The sequence below is a fragment of the Scyliorhinus torazame genome, chromosome 21 (assembly GCF_047496885.1).
Source record: "Scyliorhinus torazame isolate Kashiwa2021f chromosome 21, sScyTor2.1, whole genome shotgun sequence".
NCBI lineage: Eukaryota > Metazoa > Chordata > Chondrichthyes > Carcharhiniformes > Scyliorhinidae > Scyliorhinus > Scyliorhinus torazame.
Genome location: NC_092727.1, coordinates 48,693,690 through 48,717,983, shown reverse-complemented (window position 1 = coordinate 48,717,983; position 24,294 = coordinate 48,693,690). Strand labels below are relative to the sequence as shown.

General features: G+C 47.6%; 1 protein-coding gene across 7 annotated transcripts in view; it reads left to right on the top strand.

Annotated features, from left to right (window-relative positions):
• Nucleotides 1-24,294, top strand: part of cdon (cell adhesion associated, oncogene regulated) — a 287,217-nt gene that overhangs the window by 192,371 nt on the left and 70,552 nt on the right. For all 7 annotated transcript variants that reach the window (XM_072486781.1, XM_072486779.1, XM_072486777.1 and 4 more), the window contains 3 exons: nucleotides 433-720; nucleotides 3,755-4,024; nucleotides 7,361-7,714. In XM_072486781.1, coding sequence (XP_072342882.1) covers nucleotides 433-720; nucleotides 3,755-4,024; nucleotides 7,361-7,714 — 912 coding nt within the window. The remainder of the gene's footprint in view (nucleotides 1-432; nucleotides 721-3,754; nucleotides 4,025-7,360; nucleotides 7,715-24,294) is intronic.

Genomic DNA, 24,294 nt, shown 5'->3' with positions numbered 1-24,294 from the left:
CCCAGTGTCAGGCCATTCATTGAATACTTCCACTTCACATTAGTTTCTCTCTCACGTTTCTTCAGTATTCTATTTTTCCACTTGCTCATATTCCGCTGCTCGCTCTTACACTTTTCATCCCGTGCTTTTGTTTTCTTTTTCCCCATAAGCCTTTTAGTCACTCAATCTTTACTTTACGTCCAACACTTTGCCTTGCACAGTCTCTTATTTTAGCTGTAGCCCTCTTTTGCCTGCTCTCCAGTCATCTTATTGCCCTGCTAGCGGCACTTTGTTTGCACATGCATTCTTCCCTTTTCTCTTATGTGCTCATCACTTTCTTTCTTTGGCTGCCCACTCGTCAATGCGTAGTAGGGTGTGTATACACTATTTGGCCTAGCTGTTTTGAAATGGTTGAACACTGCAGATTGCAATTTCTCAAATCCTTCCCCACAGATCCTACAAACAATTCTGCACACATCATTTATCCCACAACCTCTCAGAAAGTAACAGTCATTCAACACAGTCCTCTGATCCTGGAATGCGTAGCAAGTGGAGTCCCGACCCCACGTGTCCGATGGTTAAAAGATGGCAGGGATCTGTCTGGGAAGGAGAGGTGGAGACTCTTTCACAGCAACCTGGTTGTTGATCAAGCTGGAGCATTGGATGTTGGGAACTACTCGTGTATCACTGAAAATGGAGTGGGGGAGCCAGTGTCGGCAAACTACACAGTTACTGTTCACGGTGAGTGAGTTATTTTATTTATATCTTTTTTAATTTTCTTCCTTCTGTTGAAGGTGCTGGCTTATAATGGCCTATGGGTTCAATGGTGCCAGCTAATCGATCCCTACTTCGCAATCGGTACACATTCACCACCAAACTCGCCCATTAAGAATGTCAGATAATTGGCATGACTGTTGTGCCCAATCCTGTCTAGACCCAATATTAGTGGTCATTTACCCCCCACACCCCCTTCTCACATCTCACCAATACCAATTAAGGCCATGGAAGATCAACTAGGAGCAAAAAGCTGTCTTATTATCCCTTTGGGGCACTGAGACCCTTTGCTGGCTGGCTTTGCCAGAGTGCAAATTAAAACTTTCCACATGGCTCAGGAATGAATAAACTGGGATTTGACCGGTTGAACAATTGAATTCTTGATTTTGTGCTCCTAGCACACAGTTCTCTGGAGGGTGCGCAAAATCAGAAAGCTGGTCCTAGTTTTTATTGCAATATACTGAAGCTAAATACAACACTGAGCTGACTGACAGAAAATCCTCGCACTCATTGGCAGTGAGTAAGATGATTTCTCTTTTAAATGTGATTTTAGCAGCAGTTTGATTCCTTGGCTTGCTGAACATTGATATATATGCCATGGAATCCTGACATGTTTTGTTGCTATGTGTCATTGCAGGCCTTAATTTTGACCTACAGAATGCCAATAATAGATCAGTTGGTAGCTGTTAGTTGTCTGAGTACTGAGTTTCTGCTTAAAATGACCCATAAGTTATTGCTATCACCTAGGTGAAATTTGCCATCTGACATACAAAGTCAGGAATTACAAAAACAATTTAAAAAGCATGGGTGTGAAATACATACAAAAACAGCTCCAATTGAAATTTGATCCCACTGTGAAAAAGTGGGTGTGTTGTCAGTCTGGCAAGTGTACAGCATCAAGAACAGAGCAGCCACATTGAACAGGAACAGGCCTATATGGAGACAATGGTTGGTGCAAGAGAGAGAGGTCACTGGGACTCCGATTTCCACAAATATCCCCATCCTTAATGATGGAGAGCCCACATGTGCAAAAGACAAGGCTGAAGCATTCACAACAATCTTCGGCCAGAAATGTGAATGGATGATCCATCTCGGTCCCTTCCGGAGGTCCACAGCATCATAGATGCCAGCCTTCAGCCAGTACGATTCACTCCATGTGACACCAAGAAATGACTGATGGGACTGGAGACTGCAAAGGCTATGGGCCCTCACAATATTCCGGCAATAGTACTGAAGACTTGTGCTCCAGAACCTGCCACACCCCTAGCCAAGCTGTTGCAGTACAGCTACAACACTGGCATCTACCTGACAACGTGGAAAATTGCCCAGGTAAATCCTGTACACCAGAAACAGCACAAATCCAACCTAGCCAATTACCGTCCTATCTGTCTATTCTCGCATCATCAGCAAAGTGATGGAAGGAGTATTCAACAGTGCTATCAAGAGGCACTAACCTGCTCACAGATGCTCAGTTTGGGTTCTGCTAGGGTCACTCAGTTCCTGACCTCATTACAGCCTTGGTTCAAACATGGACAAACGAGCTGAATGCCAGAGGTAAGGTGAGAATAACGGCCCTTGACATCAAGGCAGCATTTCACCAAGTATGGCATCAAGGAGGCGTAGCAAACCTGGAGTCAATGGGAATCTGAGAAAACTCTCCGCTGGTTGGAGTCATACCTGACACCGGTTGGTTGGAGGTCACTCATCTCCGCTCCAGACTTCACTGCAGGAGTTCCTCAGGGTAGTGTCCTAGGTCCAACTATCTTCAGCTGCTTCATCAATGACCTCCGTTCCATCATAAGGTTAGAAATGGGGATGTTCGCAGATGACTGCACAATATTCAGTACTATTTGCGACTCCTCGGGTAATGAAGCAGTGCGTATCCAAATGCTGCCGGATCTGCACAATATCCAGGCTTGGGCTGACAAGTGGCAAGTTACATTCGCGCAATGACCATCTCCTCTAGGTCGGATCTAACCACCGCCCTTGACATTCAATGGCATTACCATCACTCGATACCGCACAACCAACATCCCAGGGGTAACCATTGATCAGAAACTGAACTGGACTAGCCATTTTAATACTGTGGCTCCCAGAGTAGGTCAAAGGCAGGGAATTCGACAACGAGTAACCCCCTCCAAACCCTGTCGACCATCTACAAGACACAAGTCAGGAGTGTAATGGAATACTCCCCACTTGCTTGGATGAATGCAGCTCCAACAACACTCAAGAAACTCTGTGCCTGACAGCACGGTGGCGCAGTGGATTAGCACTGCTGCCTCACAGTGCAGAGGTCCCAGGTTCAATCCCGGCTCTGGGTCACTGTCGGTGTGGAGTTTTCACATTCTCCCGTGTTTACGTGGGTTTCACCCCCACAACCGAAAGATGTGCAAGGTCGGTGGATTGAACACGCTAAATTGCCCCTTAATTGGACAGAAATGAATTGGGTACACTAAATTTTTTTTTAAAAAGAAACTCCGTGCCATCCAGGACAAAGCAGCCCACTTGATTGTTGCCCCTTCCACGAACATTCAATCCCTCCACCACCGACTAACAGTGACAGCTATGTGTACCATCTACAAGATTCACTGCAGTAATTCACCAAGGTTCCTTAGACAACACCTTCCAAACCCATGACCACTACCATCTAGAAGGACAAGAGCAGCAGATACCCGGGAACCCCACCACCTGGAGATTCACCTCCAAGTCCCTCACCACCCCGTCTTGGAAATATATTGCTGTTCCTTCACTGTCACTCAGTCAAAATCCTGGAACTCCCTCCAAGCACTGTGGGTGTACCTACATCTCAGGGACTGAGTGGTTCGGGAAGGCAGCTCACCACCACATTCTGAAAAGCTGCTAGGGATGGGAAATTAGTGCTGACCTAACCAGCGATGCCCACATCCTGTAAATTAATTTTAAGATTGAGACATTACAAATGCCCTGCCATTTTCAGCAGTGAATCTATTGAATGTAAAATTATTATTTTTTCTTTTTATAGAGCCTGCTACAATTGTCAAAGGGCTACGAGAGATGACTCTATCCATGGGATCCACAGCACGTTTAACTTGTGATTATCGTGGAAATCCACAGCCCAATATCACCTGGTACCACAACGCAGCCACTGTGCAAGTGGGCCTTCGACATTTAATCTCTGGAAGTAGACTGAAGATCATGGGACTCATTGCTGAGGATGCTGGGATGTATCAGTGCTTGGTGGAAAATAGAATTGGTTCTATGCAATCATCAGCTAGGCTTATGGTCCAATCAGGTACAAAGCAGCTTAAAAGAATGTTCCATCCACCCTCTTCCATCCCAGATGCTAAGCTCATTCTGAATAATAGGTTTAGTTTAAAATATATGCAACTGTTCCCTGTATTAGTGCAGCAAAAAAGGGGATGTCCTGTACACACCTGGTATCGGGCAACATTTGAATTAATAATCTTTATTAGTGTCACAAATAGGCTTATATTACACTGCAATGAAGTTACTGTGAAATCCGGCACCTGTTCGGGTACACAGAGGGAGAATTAAATGTCCAATTCACCGAACGAGCACGTCTTTCGGGACTTGTGGGAGGAAACCAGAGCAGCCGGAGGAAACCCACACAGGCATGGGGAGAACGTGCAGACTCCGCACAAACAGTGACACAAGCCGGGAATTAAACCCGGGTCCCTGGTGCTGTGAAGCAACAGTGCCGCCCTATTGATGTTGTCTTGCAACTTTACCTCTACTGTCCCAAGCTAATTGGCATCATCAACTTGTCAGTTTTGACTCAGATGGCATTCACGCCTTGGCCAAAATGTTGCGTGTTAGGTCCTACCCTGAACTTGAGGAAGATGGATTGGTTTGGTGTCTCTCTGAAAATATATGATAACTCCAACAATGCAGCGTATATTGCACTTGAGGTATTCACCTAGAAGAGAAGAAAGTTCTCCCGATGTCCTGGTCGACATTCTTCCCTCCGCCGTCAAAGTAAACAAATTGCCTGGTAATTCATTCATTTGTTGATTGTGGGCAACAGTGAATACATGCTTGTTCTTTTTCTCCAACACTGTTCCAGCCCTCTTATAAGACCACCATTAGCCTCTTCAGAATACTAATCTTCAAAGCTTTCTCCTCCCCAAGTGCCACATAATATCTAGATGTTGTTTATCTGAAATCTCTGGAAGGTATTGTTACCTGACAATTACTGTCCCACCTCTCACTAACCATTGAACATAGAACATTACAGCGCAGTACAGGCCCTTCGGCCCTCGATGTTGCGCCGACCTGTGAAACCACTCTAAAGCCCATCTACACTATTCCCTTGTCGTCCATATGTCTATCTAATGACCATTTGAATGCCCTTAGTGTTGGCGAGTCCACTACTGTTGCAGGCAGGGCATTCCACGCCCTTACTACTCTCTGAGTAAAGAACCTACCTCTGACATCTGTCCTATACCTATCTCCCCTCAATTTAAAGCTATGTCCCCTCGGGCTAGACATCACCATCCGAGGCAAAAGGCTCTCACTGTCCACCCTATCTAATCCTCTGAGCATCTTGTATGCCTCAATTAAGTCACCTCTTAACCTTGTTCTCTCTTAACGAAAACAGCCTCAAGTCCCTCCGCCTTCTCTCATAAGATCTTCCCTCCATACCAGGCAACATTCTCGTAAATCCCCTCTGCACCCTTTCCAATGCTTCCACATCCTTCCTATAATGCGGCGACCAGAATTGCACGCAATATTCCAAATGCGGCCACACAAGAGTTTTGTACAGCTGCAACATGACCTCATGGCTCCGAAACTCAATCCCTCTACCAATAAAAGCTAACACACCGTACGCCTTCTTAACAATCCTCTCAACCTGGGTGGCAACTTTCAGGGATCTATGTACATGGACACCGAGATCTCTCTGCTCATCCACACTACCAAGAATCTTACCATTAGCCCAGTACTCTGTCTTCCTGTTATTCCTTCCAAAATGAATAACCTCACACTTTTCTGCATTAAACTCCATTTGCCACCTCTCAGCCCAGCGCTGCAGCTTATCTATATCCCTCTGTAACTTGTAACATCCTTCCACACTGTCCACAACTCCACCGACTTTAGTGTCATCTGCAAATTTACTCGCCCATCCTTCTACGCCCTCTTCTAGGTCATTTATAAAAATGACAAACAGCAGTGGCCCCAAAACAGATCCTTGTGGTACACCACTAGTTACTGGACTCCAGTCTGAATATTTCCCATCAACCGCCACCCTTTGGCTTCTTCCAGCTAGCCAATTTCTGATCCACACTGTTAAATCACCCTGAATCCCATACCTCCGTATTCTCTACATTAGCCTACCGTGGGGAACCTTATCAAACGCTTTACTGAAATCCATATACACCACATCAACTGCTTTACCCTCATCCACCTGTTTGGACACCTTCTCAAAGAACTCAATAAAGTTTGTGAGGCACGACCTACCCTTCACAAAACCGTGTTGACTATCTCTAATCAAATTATTCCTTTCCAGATGATTATACATCCTAAACCTTCCCAAGACTTTGCCCACAACAGAAGTAAGGCTCACTGGTCTATAGTTACCGGGGTTGTCTCTACTCCCCTTCTTGAACAAAGGGACAACATTTGCTATCCTCCAGTCTTCTGGCACTATTCCTGTAGACAAAGATGACTTAAAGATCAAAGCCAAAGGCTCAGCAATCTCCTCCCTAGCTTCCCAGAGAATCCTAGGATAAATCCCAGTTTTCCCTCTTGCTTAACATCTGCTAATCTTGATGCATTCTAGTATATGTTAGTGAGAAATTGGTGCTCATATAGTGGCTCCGCAATTCCATATACTATCTTGTATGATACCGAGTACGTTCCAGGGTCAATTCCCAGTTTTTGTTGAGTTAGTTGACTGCAACTCAACTGGCAATAAGGAGTTCAGCAGTTGGGCTTGGTGTCCATGAGTTGGATAGAGGGAATATTCACAGGCGTTCTTGCTGATTGTTATCCTGTCACTACTACTGGAAAGTGTGCCTCTGCGGCCTTTAGGCAGTGTTAGTACCAGACTTATCACTGGGTTCCCTTCCCCTCTCATCCATGGTCAAATTGCTGCAGTTATTGTCCAGATTCACCTGTAAAGAATAACCATTATGGTGTAAAGAAGCAGCAATTTGTTTCCATATTGGGAGGCCATTGTGTCTCTTAAGTCTTACAGTATCAGTAAGCATGCATTAATTGCATTGTTTTTCAATAATATCAAGTTAGAAATTGACCAAAGATAACTGTATTCCTTTTGTAAATTTTCTGTGCGCAACTTTCTTCCTCTGAGATATTGTTGGATATGGGATCTCATCAAAATGATTATTCTTTCTGGGTGTACCTGACTTTAACTATAGTGAGAGTGGAAGGGGTGACAGCTGGCCAAAGACCATAGAGGCTCACTTTCCATTGGTGGTCACTGAGTAACAATCCGTAACAGGAACCCTGTGAATTCATGGACATCAAGGCAGATCTCTGGGGATTGAGCAGTCATTTCCCAAAGGCAATGTGCTAATTTGAGAAATATGTGTTAGTTCAAAAATAATTTATTTCAGTGAGTGACTAACTCCAGATTCATTCCTTTCTACAGATAGAGGCACAAAACCTGTGATTACCTCCCCACCCACCAATTTGAGAGTGACCGAAGGAGAGTTTGTCACATTGACCTGCAATGCCAGTGGTCAGCCGACACCTATCATCCGCTGGTTTGATCGCCATGGACTAATCAGTAGCCACCCATCACACATTCTCCGGTCAAAATCTCGGAATTCTCAACTATCTGGCGTGGGCAGTACAAGCTCCAATACACCTCATCTCACTATGTCAAGGGCTGGATCGAGTTCTCTCTATATACGCACTGCATCGCTGGAAAGTTCTGGGCAATATATTTGCGAAGCCTCCAACAAAATCGGTTCAGTACAAGCAGAGGCTTTTCTGTCAGTTGGTAAGCTTCATTTTCTCTTCCAGTGCTTTTAAATCGTGATGAGATTGTGATAATCGCTTGAGGCGATATCTCACAACGCTTGTCATGCCAAAGTCTCTTATTTTTATTTAACCCATGTGTTAGCAGAAAAGTAGCTGACAAGTTGTGTTAGGATTTGACAGAAACAACCTTTAGAAAGATTACCATTAAGCAAGGGATTGGTGACATACTGAATTATAGAATCTCTAAAGTGCAGAAGGAGGCTATTCAGCCCATCGAGTCTGCACCAACCCTCCAAAAGCGCACCCCACTTAGGCCCAATCTCCCACCCTACCCCCATGGCCCCACCTAGTCTTTGAACACTTGGGGGCAATTTAGCATGGTTAATCCACCTAACCTGCACATCTTTGGACTGTGGGAAGAAACCGGAGCATCCGGAGGAAACCCACGCACACACGGGGAGAAAGTGCAAACTCCACAGTCAGTGACCCGAGGTCGGAATTAAAACTGGAAAGAATGCTTTTGGTCATCGGAGATGTGGTGAATTGCTAAATGTAAAGAACTGCTACAGAACTGAATGTCCTGCGTATGTTGCATTATTTGGCTTTGGAAATCTTGGTTTCCATGGTGACAATTTTAGTTCCAATTGGGCAGGATGTTGCTATTGAAACTCCGTTCAAAGTGGAAAACAAGTAGATTCTAATTTTGGAATGTTGCCCGTTTCCTCCTTTGCACTGACATTACATAGATAGATAGAATTTACAATGCAGAATGAGGCCATTCGCCCTTCAAGTCTGCACCGGCCCTTGGAAAGAACACCCTACTTAAGTCCACACCTCCAAACTATCCCCGTGACCCAGTAACTCCGCCTGACCTTTTTGGACACTAAGAGGCAATTTGCATGGCCAATCCACCTAACCTGCGCAACTTTGGACTGCGGGAGGAAAACAGAGCACCCGGTGGAAACCCACGCAGATACAGAGAGAAAGTGCAAACTTCACACAAGACAGTCACCAGAGGCCGGAATTGAACCCAGGAGCTGTGAGGCAGCAGTGCTAACCATTGTGCCACCGTGCCGCCCCATCAGTATGAATGTTAACAGCTTGCAGTTTCCTGCCTCGGCCTGTTATTACCAGATTCAAGATATAACTCGCAATTGGCACCTTTTAAAATTATTTCTTTTTTTTTTTAATTTTAAAAATAAATTTCGAATACCCAATTCTTTTTTTTAAATTAGGGGAATTTAGCGTGGTCAATCCACCTACCCTGCACATCTTTAGTACGAAGTCTTACAACACCAGGTTAAAGTCCAACAGGTTTGTTTCGATGTCACTAGCTTTCGGAGCGCTGCTCCTTCCTCAGGTGACCTTTTGCTATTATTGCTACCAAAATGGATAACCTCACATTTGTCAACATTGTATTCCATCTGCCAGACCCTAGCCCATTCACCTAACCTATCCAAATCCCTCTGCAGACTTCCGGTATCCTCTGCACTTTTTGCTTTACCACTCATCTTCGTGTCGTCTGCAAACTTGGACACATTGCACTTGGTCCCAACTCCAAATCATCTAGGTAAATTGTGAACAATTGTGGGCCCAACACTGAACCCTGAGGGACACCACTAGCTACTGATTGCCAACCAGAGAAACACCCATTAATCCCCACTTTTTGCTTTCTATTAATTAACCAATCCTCTATCCATGCTACTACTTTACCCGTAATGCCATGAATCTTTATCTTATGCAGCAACCTTTTGTGTGGCACCTTGTCAAAAGCTTCCTGGAAATCCAGATATACCACATCCATTGGCTCCCCGTTATCTACCGCACTGGTAATGCCCTCACAAAATTCCACTAAATTAGTTAGTCACGACCTGCCCTTTATGATCATGCTGCGTCTGCCTAATGGGACAATTTCCATCCAGATGCCTCGCTATTTCTTCCTTGATGATAGATTCCAGCAACTTCCCTACTACCGAAGTTAAGCTAACTGGCCTATAATTACCCACTTTCTGCCTGCCTACTTTTTTTAAACAGTGGTGTCACGTTTGCTCATTTCCAATCCGCCGGGACCACCCCAGAGTCTAGTGAATTTTGGTCAGTTATCACTAGTGCATTTGCAATTTCCCTAGCCATCTCTTTTAGCACTCTGGGATGCATTCCATCAGGGCCAGGAGACGTGTCTACCTTTAGCCCCATTAGCTTGCCCATCACTGCTTCCTTAGTGATAACAATCATCTCAAGGTCCTCAGCTGTCATAGCCTCATTTCCATCAGTCACTGGCATGTTATTTGTGTCGTCCACTGTGAAGACCGACCAAAAAACCTGTTCAGTTCCTCAGCCATTTCCTCATCTCCCATTATTAAATCTCCCTTCTCATCCTCTAAAGGACCAATATATTTTTTAAAAAATAAAAATTTAGAGTACCCAATTAATTTTTTTTCCAATTAAGGGTCAATTTAGCGTGGCCAATCCACCTACCCTGCACATCTTTGGGTTGTGGGGGCGAAACCCACGCAGACACTGGGAGAATGTGCAAACTCCACACGGACAGTGACCCAGGGCCGGGATTCAAACCCGGGTCCTCAGTGCCGCAGTCCCAGTGCTCTCCACTGCGCCACATGCCGCCCTTAAAGGACCAATATTTACCTTAGCCACTCTTTTTTGTTTTTTTGTTTTATATATTTGTAGAAACTTTTACTGTCTGTTTTTATATTCTGAGCAAGTTCTATCTTACTCTTTATTGCTTTTTTGGTAGCTTTCTGTTGCCTCCTAAAGATTTCCCAGTCCTCTCGTCTCCCACTAATCTTTGCCACTTTGTATGCTTTTTCCTTCAATTTGATACTCTCTCTTGTTTCCTTAGATATCCACGGTCGATTTTCCCTATTTCTACCGTCCTTCCTTTTTGTTGGTATAAACCTTTGCTGAGCATTGTGAAAAATCACTTGGAAGGTTCTCCACTGTTCCTCAACTGTTTCACCATAAAGTCTTTGCTCCCAGTCTACCTTAGCTAACTCTTCTCTCATCCCATTGTAATCTCCTTTGTTTAAGCACAAAACTCTAGTGTTTGATTTTACCTTCTCACCCTCCATCTGTATTTTAAATTCCACCATGTTATGATCGCTCCTTCCGAGAGGATCCCTAACTATGAGATCATTAATCAATCCTGTCTTATTACACAGGACCAGATCTAGGACCGCTTGTTCCCTCGTAGGTTCCATTACATACTGTTCTAGGAAACTATCGCGGATACATTCTATAAACGCCTCCTCAAGGCTGCCTTGACCGACCTGGTTAAACCAATCGACATGTAGATTAAAATCCCCCATGATAACTGCTGTACTATTTCTACATGCATCAGTTATTTCTTTGTTTATTGCCTGCCCCATCATAATGTTAGTAGTTGGTGGCCGATAGACTACTCCTATCGGTGACTTTTTCGCCTTACTATTCCTGATTTCTACCCAAATGGATTCAACCTTATCCTCCATAGCACCGATGTCATCCCTTACTATTGCCCGGATGTCATCCTTAAATAACAGAGCTACACCACCTCCTTTGCCATCCACTCTGTCCTTCCGAATAGTTTGATACCCGTGGATATTTAACTCCCAGTCGTGACCATCCTTTAACCATGTTTCAGTAATGGCCACTAAATCATAGTCATTCATGATGATTTGCACCATCAACTCATTTACCTTATTTTGAATACTACGAGCATTCAGGTAAAGTACACTTATGTTGGCTTTTTCCCTCTGTTTTGAATCTTAACACCTTGATCAGTAACCTCTCCTAATTTATTTTTCCTCTTAACGTTTCTCCTAATTTTCCTTGTCGTTGAACCCATATCTTCATGTAACAACCTGCCGTGTCGCTTTCCATTTATGTTTTTACATCCCGTTTTATTCCTTTTAGTATTACTGGGCCTATTCACTGAGCTCCCCTCAGTCACTGTACCTTGTACTATCGCCCTTTTTGATTTTTGACTATGGCTTCTCTGCCTTACACTTTCCCCGTTACTGCCTTTTGTTTCTGCCCTTGTTTTACTACCTTCCGACTTCTTGCATCGGTTCCCTGCCCCCTACCACATTAGTTTAAACACTCCCCAACCACTCCAGCAAATAGCCCCCCTAGGACATCAGTTCCAGTCCTGCCCAGGTGTAACCCGTCCAGTTTGTACAATGGATGAGGTTTACCCAGAAGGTGGTGGGAGTTTGAAATTTGCTGCCTGAAAGGGTGATGGAGGCAGAGATCCTCATAACATTTAAGACGGCTTCACAGCGCCAGGGTCCCAGGTTCGATTCCCGGCTGTGTCACTGTCTGTGCGGAGTCTGCACGTTCTCCTCGTGTCTGTGTGGGTTTACTTCGGGTGCTCCGGTTTCCTCTCACTAGTCCTGAAAGATGTGCTGTTAGGTAATTTGGAAATTCTGAATTCTCCCTCTGTGTATCTGAACAGGTGCAGTAATGTGGCGACTAGGGGCTTTTCACAGTAACTCCATCGCAATGCAAGTCGACTTGTGACAATAAAGATTATTATTATTTTAAAGTATTTAGATTTGCACTTGCGATCCCAGGGAATACAAGGTTATGGGCCAAATGCTGGAAAATGGGATTAGAATGGTTCGGTGAATGTTTTGACCAGCGCAGATGTGATGGGCCGAAGGGCCTTTTCTGTGCTTTATAATTCTATGACTATGATCCTATGATTAGAGTTTAGATCTGATGTGTTGGTTGCAGGGATTGCTTAGCTCCGTCTATCACATTACATTTCTGCTGTGCAGCATCGAGTATTACTGTTTTGTCATACAAGTAGTACTGTAGCTTCAGATTGACACCTCATTTTAAGTTTGACTGTTACAGCTCTTGACATGCCCTCCTGCACTCTTCATTGAACCCGGGTTGATCCCCCTGCTTGATGGTAATAGAGTGGAGGATTTGCTGGACAGGAAGTTACAAATTGTGGTTGAATACAATTCTGCTGCTGCTGCTGGCCCATAATGCCTCATGGGCTTCTGGCCCATAATGCCTCAGGTGCACAGGTCACTGAAAGGGGCAACACAGGTGGAGAAGATAGTCAAGAAGGCATGCGGCATGCTTGCCTTCATTGGCCGGGGCATTGAGTATAAAAATTGGCAAGTCATGTTGCACCTGTATAGAACGTTAGTTAGGCCACACTTGGAGTATAGTGTTCAATTCTGGTCGCCACACTACCAGAAGGATGTGGAGGCTTTAGAGAGGGTGCAGAAGAGATTTACCAGGATGTTGCCTGGTATGGAGGGCATTAGCTATGAGGAGAGGTTGAATAAACGGCTTGTTCTCACTGGAACGAAGGAGGTTGAGGGACGACCTGATAGAGGTCTACAAAATTATGAGGGGCAGAGACAGAGTGGATAGTCAGAGACGTTTTCCCAGGGTAGAGGGGTCAATTACTAGGGGGCATAGGTTTAAGGTGCGAGGGCAAGGTTTAGAGGAGATATACGAGGTAAGTTTTTTTTTTACACCGAGGGTAGTGGGTGCCTGGAACTCGCTGCCGGAGGAGGTGGTGGAAGCAGGGACGATAGTGACGTTTAAGGGGCATCTTGACAAATACATGACGGATGGGAATAGAGGGATACGGACCCCGGACGTGTAGAAGATTTTAGTTTAGACGGACAGCATGGTCGGCGCAGGCTTGGAGGGCCGATGATCCTGTTCCTGGGCTGTACTTTCCTTTGTTCTTTGTAAATCCCAATTTTGGAGTTTCTAGGTCTATTCAAAATCTATCCCATTTAGCACATTGATAGTGTCAGCATAATGGAGGCTATCCTCAATGTGGACATGGGATTTTGTCTCCGCTAGTACTGAGGGGCTCACTTTTACCAGTATTGTGGCCAGATGCGTCTGCAATAGATAGATTGGTGACGATGAAGCCAAGTTGTTTTTTCTCTCGTTGGTCCCCTCACCACCAGCCGTAGACCCAATCCAGGGCTCGCCCAGTAATAGCACCACTGAGCTACTCTTTTTAAAAAAAATATATATATTTTATTCAAAATTTTGTGGCCAAACATAACAGTACATAGTTTTTCTTTTGAACAACAACAAAGCAATATAAATAACCGTGGCCAATTTTAAACAAATAAATAAATAATATATAAACAAAAACAAAACTGAGTGGCAACTGCCTTGTCAAAAATAGTTACTCTCCAAAGATACAATCCAATATACATTACCTATAGCAAGTGTCTATACATATACAATGACATCCCTGAGAGACCGTCCGGTTCCTCCCCCCCCCCCTGGGTTGCTGCTGTTGTCTTCTTCTTTTCCATTCCCTTATCTTTCTGTGAGGTAGTCGACAAACGGTTGCCACCGCCTGGTGAACCCTTGAGCCGAACCCCTTAATACGAACTTGATCCGTTCTAACTTTATAAACCCTGCCATGTCGTTTATCCAGGTCTCCACACCCGGGGGTTTGGCTTCCTTCCACATTAACAATATCCTGCGCCGGGCTACTAGGGACGCAAAGGCCAAAACATCAGCCCCTCTCGCCTCCTGCACTCCCGGCTCTTCTGCAACCCCGAATATAGCCAACCCCCAGCTTGGTTCGACCTGGACCCCCACCACCTTCGAAAGCACCCTTGCCACCCCCACCCAGAACCCCTGTAGTGCCGGGCATGACCAGAACATGTGGGTGTGATTCGCTGGGCTTCTCGAGCATCTCCCACACCTATCCTCTACCCCAAAAAATTTACTGAGCCGTGCTCCAGTCATATGCGCCCTGTGTAGAACCTTGAATTGTATCAGGCTTAGCCTGGCACACGAGGATGATGAGTTTACCCTACGTAGGGTGTCAGCCCACAGCCCCTCCTCAATCTCCTCCCCCAGCTCTTCTTCCCATTTCCCTTTCAGCTCATCTACCATGATCTCCCCCTCGTCCCTCATTTCCCTATATATGTCCGACACCTTACCATCCCCCACCCATGTCTCTGAGATCACTCTATCCTGCACCTCCTGCGTCGGGAGCTGCGGGAATTCCCTCACCTGTTGCCTCGCGAAAGCCCTCAGTTGCATATACCGAAATGCATTCCCTTGTGGCAACCCATATTTTTCCGTCAGCGCACCCAGACTCTCAAACGTCCCATCTACGAATAGATCTCTCAATTGTACTACCCAAGCTCTTTGCCATGCTCCAAATCCCCCATCCATTCTCCCCGGAACAAACCTATGGTTATTTCTTATCGGGGACCACACCGAGGTTCCCGTCTTTCCCCTATGCCGTCTCCACTGCCCCCAAATTTTCAATGTAGCCACCACCACCGGGCTTGTGGTGTATTTCTTCGGTGAGAACGGCAACGGTGCCGTCACCATTGCTTGTAGGCTAGCCCCCCTGCAGGACGCCCTCTCCAATCTCTTCCACGCCGCTCCCTCCCCTTCTCCCATCCACTTACACACCATTGAAACATTGGCGGCCCAGTAATAGTCGTTTAGGCTCGGTAGTGCCAACCCCCCCCCCCTGTCCCTCCTCACTCTCGGGTCTTCCCGGCCCACACAAAACTCATAATACTCTTCTCGATTCTCTTGAAAAAAGCCTTCGTGACCACCACCGGGAGGCACTGAAACACAAAAAGGAATCTCGGGAGGACCACCATTTTAACCGCCTGCACCCTACCTGCCAGTGACAGGGATACCATGTCCCATCTCTTAAAGTCCTCCTCCATCTGTTCCACCAACCGTGTTAAATTAAGCCTGTGTAATGTACCCCAATTCTTGGCTATCTGGATCCCCAAGTACCGGAGGTCCCTTGTTACCTTCCTCAACGGTAAATCCTCTATTTCCCTGCTCTGCTCCCCTGGATGCAGCATGAACAACTCACTTTTCCCCATGTTCAATTTATACCCTGAAAAATCCCCAAACTCCCCAAGTATCCGCATTATCTCTGGCATCCCCTCCGCCGGGTCCGCCACATACAACAACAAATCATCCGCATACAGAGATACCCGGTGTTCTTCTCCTCCCCTGAGTACTCCCCTCCACTTCCTGGAACCCCTCAATGCTATGACCAGGGGCTCAATCGCCAATGCAAACAATAACGGGGACAGAGGACATCCCTGCCTCGTCCCTCTATGGAGCCGAAAATAATCAGACCCCCGTCCATTCGTGACCACGCTCGCCATCGGGGCCCTATACAGCAACTGTACCCATCTGATATACCCATCTCCAAAGCCAAATCTCCTCAACACCTCCCACAAATAATCCCACTCCACTCTATCAAATGCTTTCTCGGCATCCATCGCCACTACTATCTCCGTTTCCTCTGGTGGGGGCATCATCATTACCCCTAACAGCCTCCGTATATTTGTGTTCAGCTGTCTCCCTTTCACAAACCCAGTTTGGTCCTCATGAACCACCCTCGGGACACAATCCTCTATCCTCGTTGCCATTACCTTGGCCAGAATCTTAGCATCCACATTCAGGAGGGAAATGGGCCTATAGGACCCGCATTGCAGCGGGTCTTTTTCCTTCTTTAGGAGGAGCGATACCGTTGCCTCTGACACAGTCGGGGGCAGCTGCCCCCTTTCCCTAGCCTCATTAAAGGTTCTCATCAGTAGCGGGGCCAGCAAGTCCATATATTTCCTATAGAATTCAACTGGGAATCCGTCTGGTCCCGGGGCCTTTCCCGCCTGCATGCTTCCAATCCCTTTCACTACTTCCTCCGTCTCAATCTGTGCTCCCAGTCCCGCCCTCTCCTGCTCCTCCACCTTAGGAAATTCCAGCTGATCCAGAAAGCGCATCATTCTCTCCTTCCCTTCCGGGGGCTGAGCTTCATATAATCTTTCATAAAATGCCTTGAACACTCCATTCACTCTCTCCGCTCCATCTCTCCCTCCTCATCTCTCACCCCCCCATCTCCCTCGCTGCTCCCCTTTTCCTCAGTTGGTGGGCCAACAACCTGCTCGCCTTCTCCCCATATTCGTACTGTACACCCTGTGCCTTCCTCCATTGTGCCTCTGCATTACCCGTAGTCAACAAGTCAAATTCTACATGTAGCCTTTGCCTTTCCCTGTACAGTCCCTCCTCCGGTGCCTCCGCATATTGTCTGTCCACCCTCAAAAGTTCTTTCAACAACCGCTCCCTTTCCCTACCCTCCTGCTTTCCTTTATGTGCCCTGATAGATATCAGCTCCCCTCTAACCACAGCCTTCAACGCCTCCCAGACCACTCCCACCTGAACCTCCCCATTGTCATTGAGTTCCAAGTACCTTTCAATACACCCCCTCACCCTTAAACACACCCCCTCATCTGCCAATAATCCCATGTCCATTCTCCAGGGTGGGTGCTGTTCTTTTTCCTCCCCTATCTCCAGGTCCACCCAATGTGGAGCGTGGTCCGAAATAGCTATAGCCGTGTACTCTGTCCCCGTCACCTTCGGGATCAGTGCCCTTCCCAAAACAAAAAAAGTTTATCCGTGAATAGACTTTGTGGACATAGGAGAAAAACGAAAACTCCTTACTCCTAGGTCTACTAAATCTCCAGGGGTCTACTCCTCCCATCTGCTCCATAAAGTCCTTGAGCACCCTAGCTGCAGCCGGCCTCCTTCCGGTCCTGGACCTCGATCTGTCCAGCCCTGGGGCCAGCACTGTATTAAAATCTCCACCCATTACCAACTTTCCCGCCTCTAGGTCCGCCTCATAAAATTGGCATCATCCCAGTTCGGGGCATATACGTTCACTAAAACCACCGCCTCCCCTTGCAATCTGCCACTCACCATCACGTATCTGCCCCCACTATCCGCCACTATGGTCTTTGCCTCAAACATTACCCGCTTCCCCACTAATATAGCCACCCCCCTGTTTTTTGCTTCTAGCCCCGAATGAAACACCTGCCCCACCCATCCTTTGCGAAGTCTGACCTGGTCTATCAGTTTCAGATGCGTCTCCTGCAGCATAACCACATCTGCCTTAAGTTTTTTTAGGTGTGCGAGTACCCGTGCCCTCTTAATCGGCCCGTTCAGCCCTCTCACACTCCACGTGATCAGCCGGGTTGGGGGGCTCTTTACCCCCCCCCCCCTTGTCGACTAGCCATCTCCTTTTTCAATCCAGCTCCTCTCCCGGTTCCCACGTAGCCGTATCTCCCCACAACGGCGCCCTCCCTGCCCGACCACCCCACCCCATACCAGCTCCCCCTTCTCCCCAGCAGCAGCAACCCAGTTAACCCCCCCCCCCCCCTCCCCGTTAGATCCCTTTCTAGCGTAATTGCACCCCCCATGTTGCTCCCAGAAGTCAGCAAACTCTGGCCGACCTCGGCTTCCCCCCGTTACCTCGGCCCCCACTGTGCGAGGCCCCCTCCTTCCTGCTTTCCTGTTTTATTACCTATGATTACCATAGTGCGGGAACAAAGCCCGCACTTCCCATTTGGCCCGCCCCCAATGGCCAGCACTCCCAGCTCCCCATCCTCTCTCCCCCCCCCCCCCCCCCCCCCCCCCCCCCGTCCCCCACGACATGGGGAAGAGAGAAAAGTTACAGGGTCGCAGGATTAACAACTTGGGAAATCATCTCTTTTCCCCCCCCCTTCACCCCACGTAATCACCCCACCACTTTGTCCCAAACGTTCTTTTCCTAGCCCGCTTATTCCAGTTTCTCCTCGACTATAAATGTCCACGCCTCTTCTGCCGTTTCAAAGTAGTGGTGTTTCCCTTGATGTGTGACCCCACAGTCTTGCCGGCTGCAGCATTCCAAATTTAACCTTCCTTTTGTGCAGCACCGCCTTGGCCCGATTAAAGCTTGCCCTCCTTCTCGCCACCTCCGCACTCCAATCTTGATATACGCGGATCACCGCGTTCTCCCACCTACTGCTCCGGGTTTTCTTTGCCCATCTGAGGACCATCTCTCTGTCCTTACATCGGAGAAATCTCACCGCTATGGCTCAAGGAATTTCTCCAGCCCTCTGTCTTCGCGCCATAACTCGATAAGCTCCTCCACCTCCAACGGGCCCGTCGGGGCCTCCGATCCCATTAACGAGTGAAGCATCGTGCTCGCATATGCCCCGACGTCCTGCCCCGACGTCCGCCCCTTCACCTTCGGGAAGACCAAGAATCCTTAAATTCTTCCTCCCTCGCATTATTCTCCAGCACCTCCAGCCTGTCCACACACCTTTTGTGTCGTGCCTCGTGCATCTCTGTCTTCACCACCAGGCCCTGTATTTCGTCCTCATTCTCAGCAGCCTTTGCCTTCACGACCCGAAGCTCCTGCTCCTGGGTCTTTTGCTCCTCCTTTAGCCCTTCAATCGCCTGTAATATCGGGGCCAACAGCTCCTCCTTCATCTCCTTTTTAAGTTCTTCCATGCAGCGCCGCAGGAACTCTTGTTGGTCAGGGCCCCATATTAAACTGCCACCTTCCGACGCCATCTTGCTTTGTGCTTGCCTTCCTGGCCGCTGCTCTAGTGGATCCTCGCAATCCGGCCACTTTCCCTCTCCTTTTCCATCTGTGTCCAGGGGGGATTCCCTTCTGGTTTACCGCACAGTGTTTTTAGCCGTTAAAATTGCCGTTGGGGCACCTATCAAGAGCCCAAAAGTCCGTTCCACCGGGAGCTGCCGAAACGTGCGACTTAGCTGGTCATCGCCGCACCCGGAAGCCCCCACTGAGCTACTCTTGATGGACATTGCTGACTCCTGCACAGTATATTCTGTGTATTTTCCGCCCTCCTTGCTTCCTCCAAATGGTATTCAACATGATGGAATGTGGATTATCAGCCGAAAAGGGGAAGTAGGTGGCAATCATTAGGAGGTTTCCTTGACCATGTTTGACCTGATGCCATGATACTTTATGGGTTCTGGAGTCAATATCGAGGACTTCCAGGACTACTCCCTCCCAGCTGTGTACCACTGTGCTGTCACCTCTGGTGGGTCTGTCCTGACAGTGGGACAGAACACATTCTAGGTTGGTATTGGTGGTTTCTGGGATATTGTAATATATGATTCTGAGAGTATAAATGACTATGTCCGACTGTTTCTTGACTAGTCTGTGGGAAAGCTCTTCCAAAGCCCCCAGATGTTAGTGATGAGGTTTGATGTGTCGATAGGGTTGACTTTGCTGTTGTCGTTTCTGGAGCCTAGGTTGATGCCAGGTGGGCCATCCCCTTCCTTTTAGGCTTCGTAGCCAATTGATATAACTGACTGGCTTGCTATGCTATTTCAGAGGGCATTTAAGACATTTGGATGCCAAACCAGGTAAGGACAGGAGATTTAATTCCCTAAAGGATATTAGTAAAACTGATGGGCTTTCACGACAATCAACAATGATTTCATGTACTTCATTGCTGAGACGAGCTTTTAATTCCAGATTTATTAATGGATTTTAAATTCCACCAACTGAACCCATGTCACCAGAGCACTATCATGGATTACTAATGACATTACAACACCACTGCCTCCCTCTAAAGTCTCGATGAGATCCCTCCTCATTCTTCTGAACTCCAGCGAGAACAATCCTAACCTAGTCAATCTCTCCTCGTATGACAGTCCGCCATCCCTGGAATCAGTCTGGTAAACCTTCGCTGCACTCCCTCGAGAGCAGGAACATCTTTCCTCAGAAAAGGAGACCAAAACTGCACACAATATTCTAGGTTGTGGCCTCACCAAGGCCATGTAGAATTGCAACAACACATTCCTGCTCCTGTACTCAACCTCTTGCAATGAAGGCCAACATACCATTAACCTTCTTTACCGCCTGCTGCACCTGCATGCTTAACCTTGCGCGACTGGTGCACAAGGACACCCAGATCCGCTGCACACTCCCCTCTCCCGGTTTACAACCGTTCAGGCAGTAATCTGACTGTTCAAATTCTACCACAGCAAATGATGGAATTTAAAACTCGATAAAATAACTGGAATTAAAAGCCTAATGATGACCATGAATTGAATTGTCGTAAAAACCCATCTGGTTCACTAATGTCCTCTAGGGAAGAAAATCTGCCGTCCTGGCCTACATGTGACTCCAGACCCACAGCAATGTGGTTGACTCTTAACTGCCCCCTCAAGGACAAGGAAAATAAATGCTGACGCAGCCAGCGACACCCATGTACCATGAAAAAAGCTTCACTCGGTCGAAAGCCAACTCCATGCCTATCGCCACTGCCGCCTCCACTTCCTGCCCCCTCCGGGGACATCATAATCACATTAAGCAGCCTTCTCACATTTGCTGACCGCTGTCTCCCTTTCACAAACACTGTTTGGTCCTCACCTATCACCTCCGGGACACAGTCCTCAATTGCGAAGCCAACACCTTCATCAACAACTAAACATCTACATTCAACAACGATATTGGACCGTACGATCCACACTGCTCCAGATCCTTATCCTTTTTCAATATCAGGGAGATGGATGCCTGTGACAGTGTAGCGGGGGGGGGGGGGGGGGGGGGGGGGGGCAGGAGAGGAGAGAGTTCACTCCTCTCCCTCGCCTCATTGTATGCCCTCACCAGCAATGGCCCCAGGAGTCTTTCTCTCTCTCTCTCTCTCTCTCTCTCTCTCTCTCTCTCTCTCTCTCTCTCTCTCTCTCTCTCTCTCTCCTCTCTCTCCTCTCTCTCTCTCTCCTCTCTCTTCCTCCCTCCCCCCCAACGTTTAATAAAACTCCACCAGGAAACCCAGGCCTGGGGCCTTCCCTACCTGCATCGCCCCCATACTCTTCATCGCCTCCTTCAACTTAATAGGGGCCCCCAATCCCCTCACCAACTCCCTCGTCCACTCCGGGAAACTCCAACCCGTCCCGCACCACCCTTCCCGCCCCAACTTTCACTCTACCATCTCTCCACAGGACCCTTGCCACCTAACTATCATTGGCTCCCTGCACTTAGCCCCAGGCGTAGCACTGCAATAGCTCTTTTGGCCACTGCGGCGCTGTGCCTGGGTGGGCTGGAGAGCTATGAGCCAAATTGATTGGTGGCAGCTCTCGAAGGTGGGACGACCTTCCAAGTGTTACTAATCAATGCTCACTGAGTGCAAAATGGCAGCGGGCCTGATGGAGTCAGTGGGGATATATCCCCTGCTGACTCTCCAGAAGATGTGGGCCACGCCCCTGCCATTCAAAAAAATCCAGGCTTTGGGAGTTGATGATTCTATCATATACCCATGTGGCAATGCGCCACTCAGTTGCCTATGGCATTGGGTGAGCTCACTGCTCTTGCCTTGACTCGGCATAAAAGAACGGAGAGATTGTTTGCTGAGGAACCTTGCTGTTATTTGTAACCTGGTGAAACTGAATCTGATGGTCTGGATTAATGCTGTTGTTGACCTATACGAAATCAACATTGGAATGAATGCATTATTTTTCAATTCCATTCTCCTTTCATTGAAGCAACATACAATTCCATGGACATATATGGCCTGAGTATTCCATATTCACATCAAACCTCCTCAGAGCAAATATATAAAAGGGGTTTATTTGCACTATATTCTCATCTCATAACTGGGAGTTTTAAAAACAACATTATTCCATAAATGAGAGGTGGGATAATGGAATTCTTCCCCAGTAGCATGATGTGCCACAAACAGTTCAATACCTTTATCAATACCATTGTTCAATACCTTTGGGGCAGCGTGGTGGCACAGTGGTTAGCACTGTTGCCTCACAGCGTCAGGGACCCGGGTCCATTTCCGGCCTTGGGTGACTGTGGAGTTTGCACATTCTCCCCATGTATGCATGGGTTTCCTCCAGGTGCTCTGGTTTCCTTCCATTGTCCAACGATCTGGATTGGCCACGTTAAATTGCCCCTTGGTGTCCAAAAGGTTAGGTGGGGTTACGGGGATAGGGTAGGGGCTAGGAAGGGTGCACTTTTGGAGGGTCAGTGCAGTCACAATGGGTTGAATGGCCTCCTTCTGCACTATAGGGATTCTGTGATTCTTACCTGTGATAAACATTCATTGTCACCACTCATCTATGCATGTGTAAAATGTTAAACCATGTCAGCTTGGGCTTATACACCTGTGCTTTAGCTCGGCACAGCTGGTAGCTTAGTCTCCCTTCTAGATGATGTATCATACCAAGTACTAACACTTGAGCTCATAATCTAGGCAAATCAGCATTGCAGTTAATTACTGAAGGAGTAATGTCCAATTCACCTATTGTATTGTATCAGCTACCGTCTTTAGGATGAGACATTAAACCAAGACCATGTTGTTCTGCCTGTTCAAATATCTCATGACACCATTGAAAGAAGAGCAGCGACTTCCGGTGACAGCCATGGAGTGAGTGGTTGCATATTTGGCAGCTCCCGCTCATGGTGGTCTTTTTCATAGATTATCATAGAATTTACAGTGCAGAAGGAGGCCATTCGGCCCATCGAGTCTGCACCGGCTCTTGGAAAGAGCACCCTACCCAAGGTCAACACCTCCACCCTATCGCCATAACCCAGTAACCCCACCCTACACTAAGGGCAATTTTGGACACTAAGGGTAAATTATCATGGCCAATCCACCTAACCTGCACATCTTTGGACTGTGGGAGGAAACCGGAGCACCCGGAGGAAACCCACGCACACATGGGGAGGATGTGCAGACTCCGCACAGACAGTGACCCAAGCCGGAATCGAACCTGGGACCCTGCAGCTGTGAAGCAATTGTGCTATCCACAATGCTACCGTGCTGCCCCATGTGGCCCGTGTGGCATTTACACCGGTTTGTCACGGGAATTTTGTAGGAAAAAGGTGCAGAAGAGACTGACCCCTAGTTTATGTAGCTGGAGTCCAGAAGTGCCCGGGAAAAAGCAAACCAGTTGGGGTTGAGGCGATAAAAGCAAATTACTGTGGATGCTGGACTCTGAAACAAAAGAGAAAATGCTGGAAAAATCTCAGCAGGTCTGGCAGCATCTGTAGGGAGAAAAAAGAGTCCGATGACTCTTTGTCAAAGCTTCTGACAAAGCTGGGGTTGTGGCGAGTGTGGTGCGGACAACGCATGCGGAGATGGCAGACGGGCAGGGTCTGGCCCCATCAGCTCAGTAGTCGATGGACCAGTTGGTGAGCTTCCTAAATGAGAAGTTCACCCAACAGTGGAAGGAAAGTACGGAGGACTTGGCCCAGGCAGTGGACTCCATCAAGGCGGTGGTTGACCTCGTGGAGACGAGAGTGGCAGCCCAGGGACAGGCGATCCAGAGGTTGAAGGAGCAGACGGGGGAGCTTGAGGAAGCATCCACCTCGATGGCAGCAGAGATTGGGCTGTTGCGTGACCAGCAGAAGTGACTGCTGGAGAAAGTGGAGCACCTGGAGAACTGTTCTTGGAGGCAGAACATTCGAATCGTGGGTCTGCCAGAAGGAATCGAAGGATCAGATGCGGGTACGTATGTTGGGAAGATGCTGGAGAAGCTGCTTGGGGAATGTGCGCTTGACCGGACATTGGAGGTGGATCGGGCCCACAGGGCCCTGATGCGCAGTCCCCAGGGGGGGTGAGCCTCCGAGGGCAATGGTGGTACGATTGCATCGGTTCCTGGACAAGGAACGCATCTTGAGATGGGCCAGGCAGACGAGGCGATGCACTTGGGAAGACATCGAGATTTGGTTGTACCAAGACCTGGGAGCACAAGTTGCGAAGAGGAGGGTGAATTTTAATAGGGTCAAGTCAGCCCTGAACAAGAGGG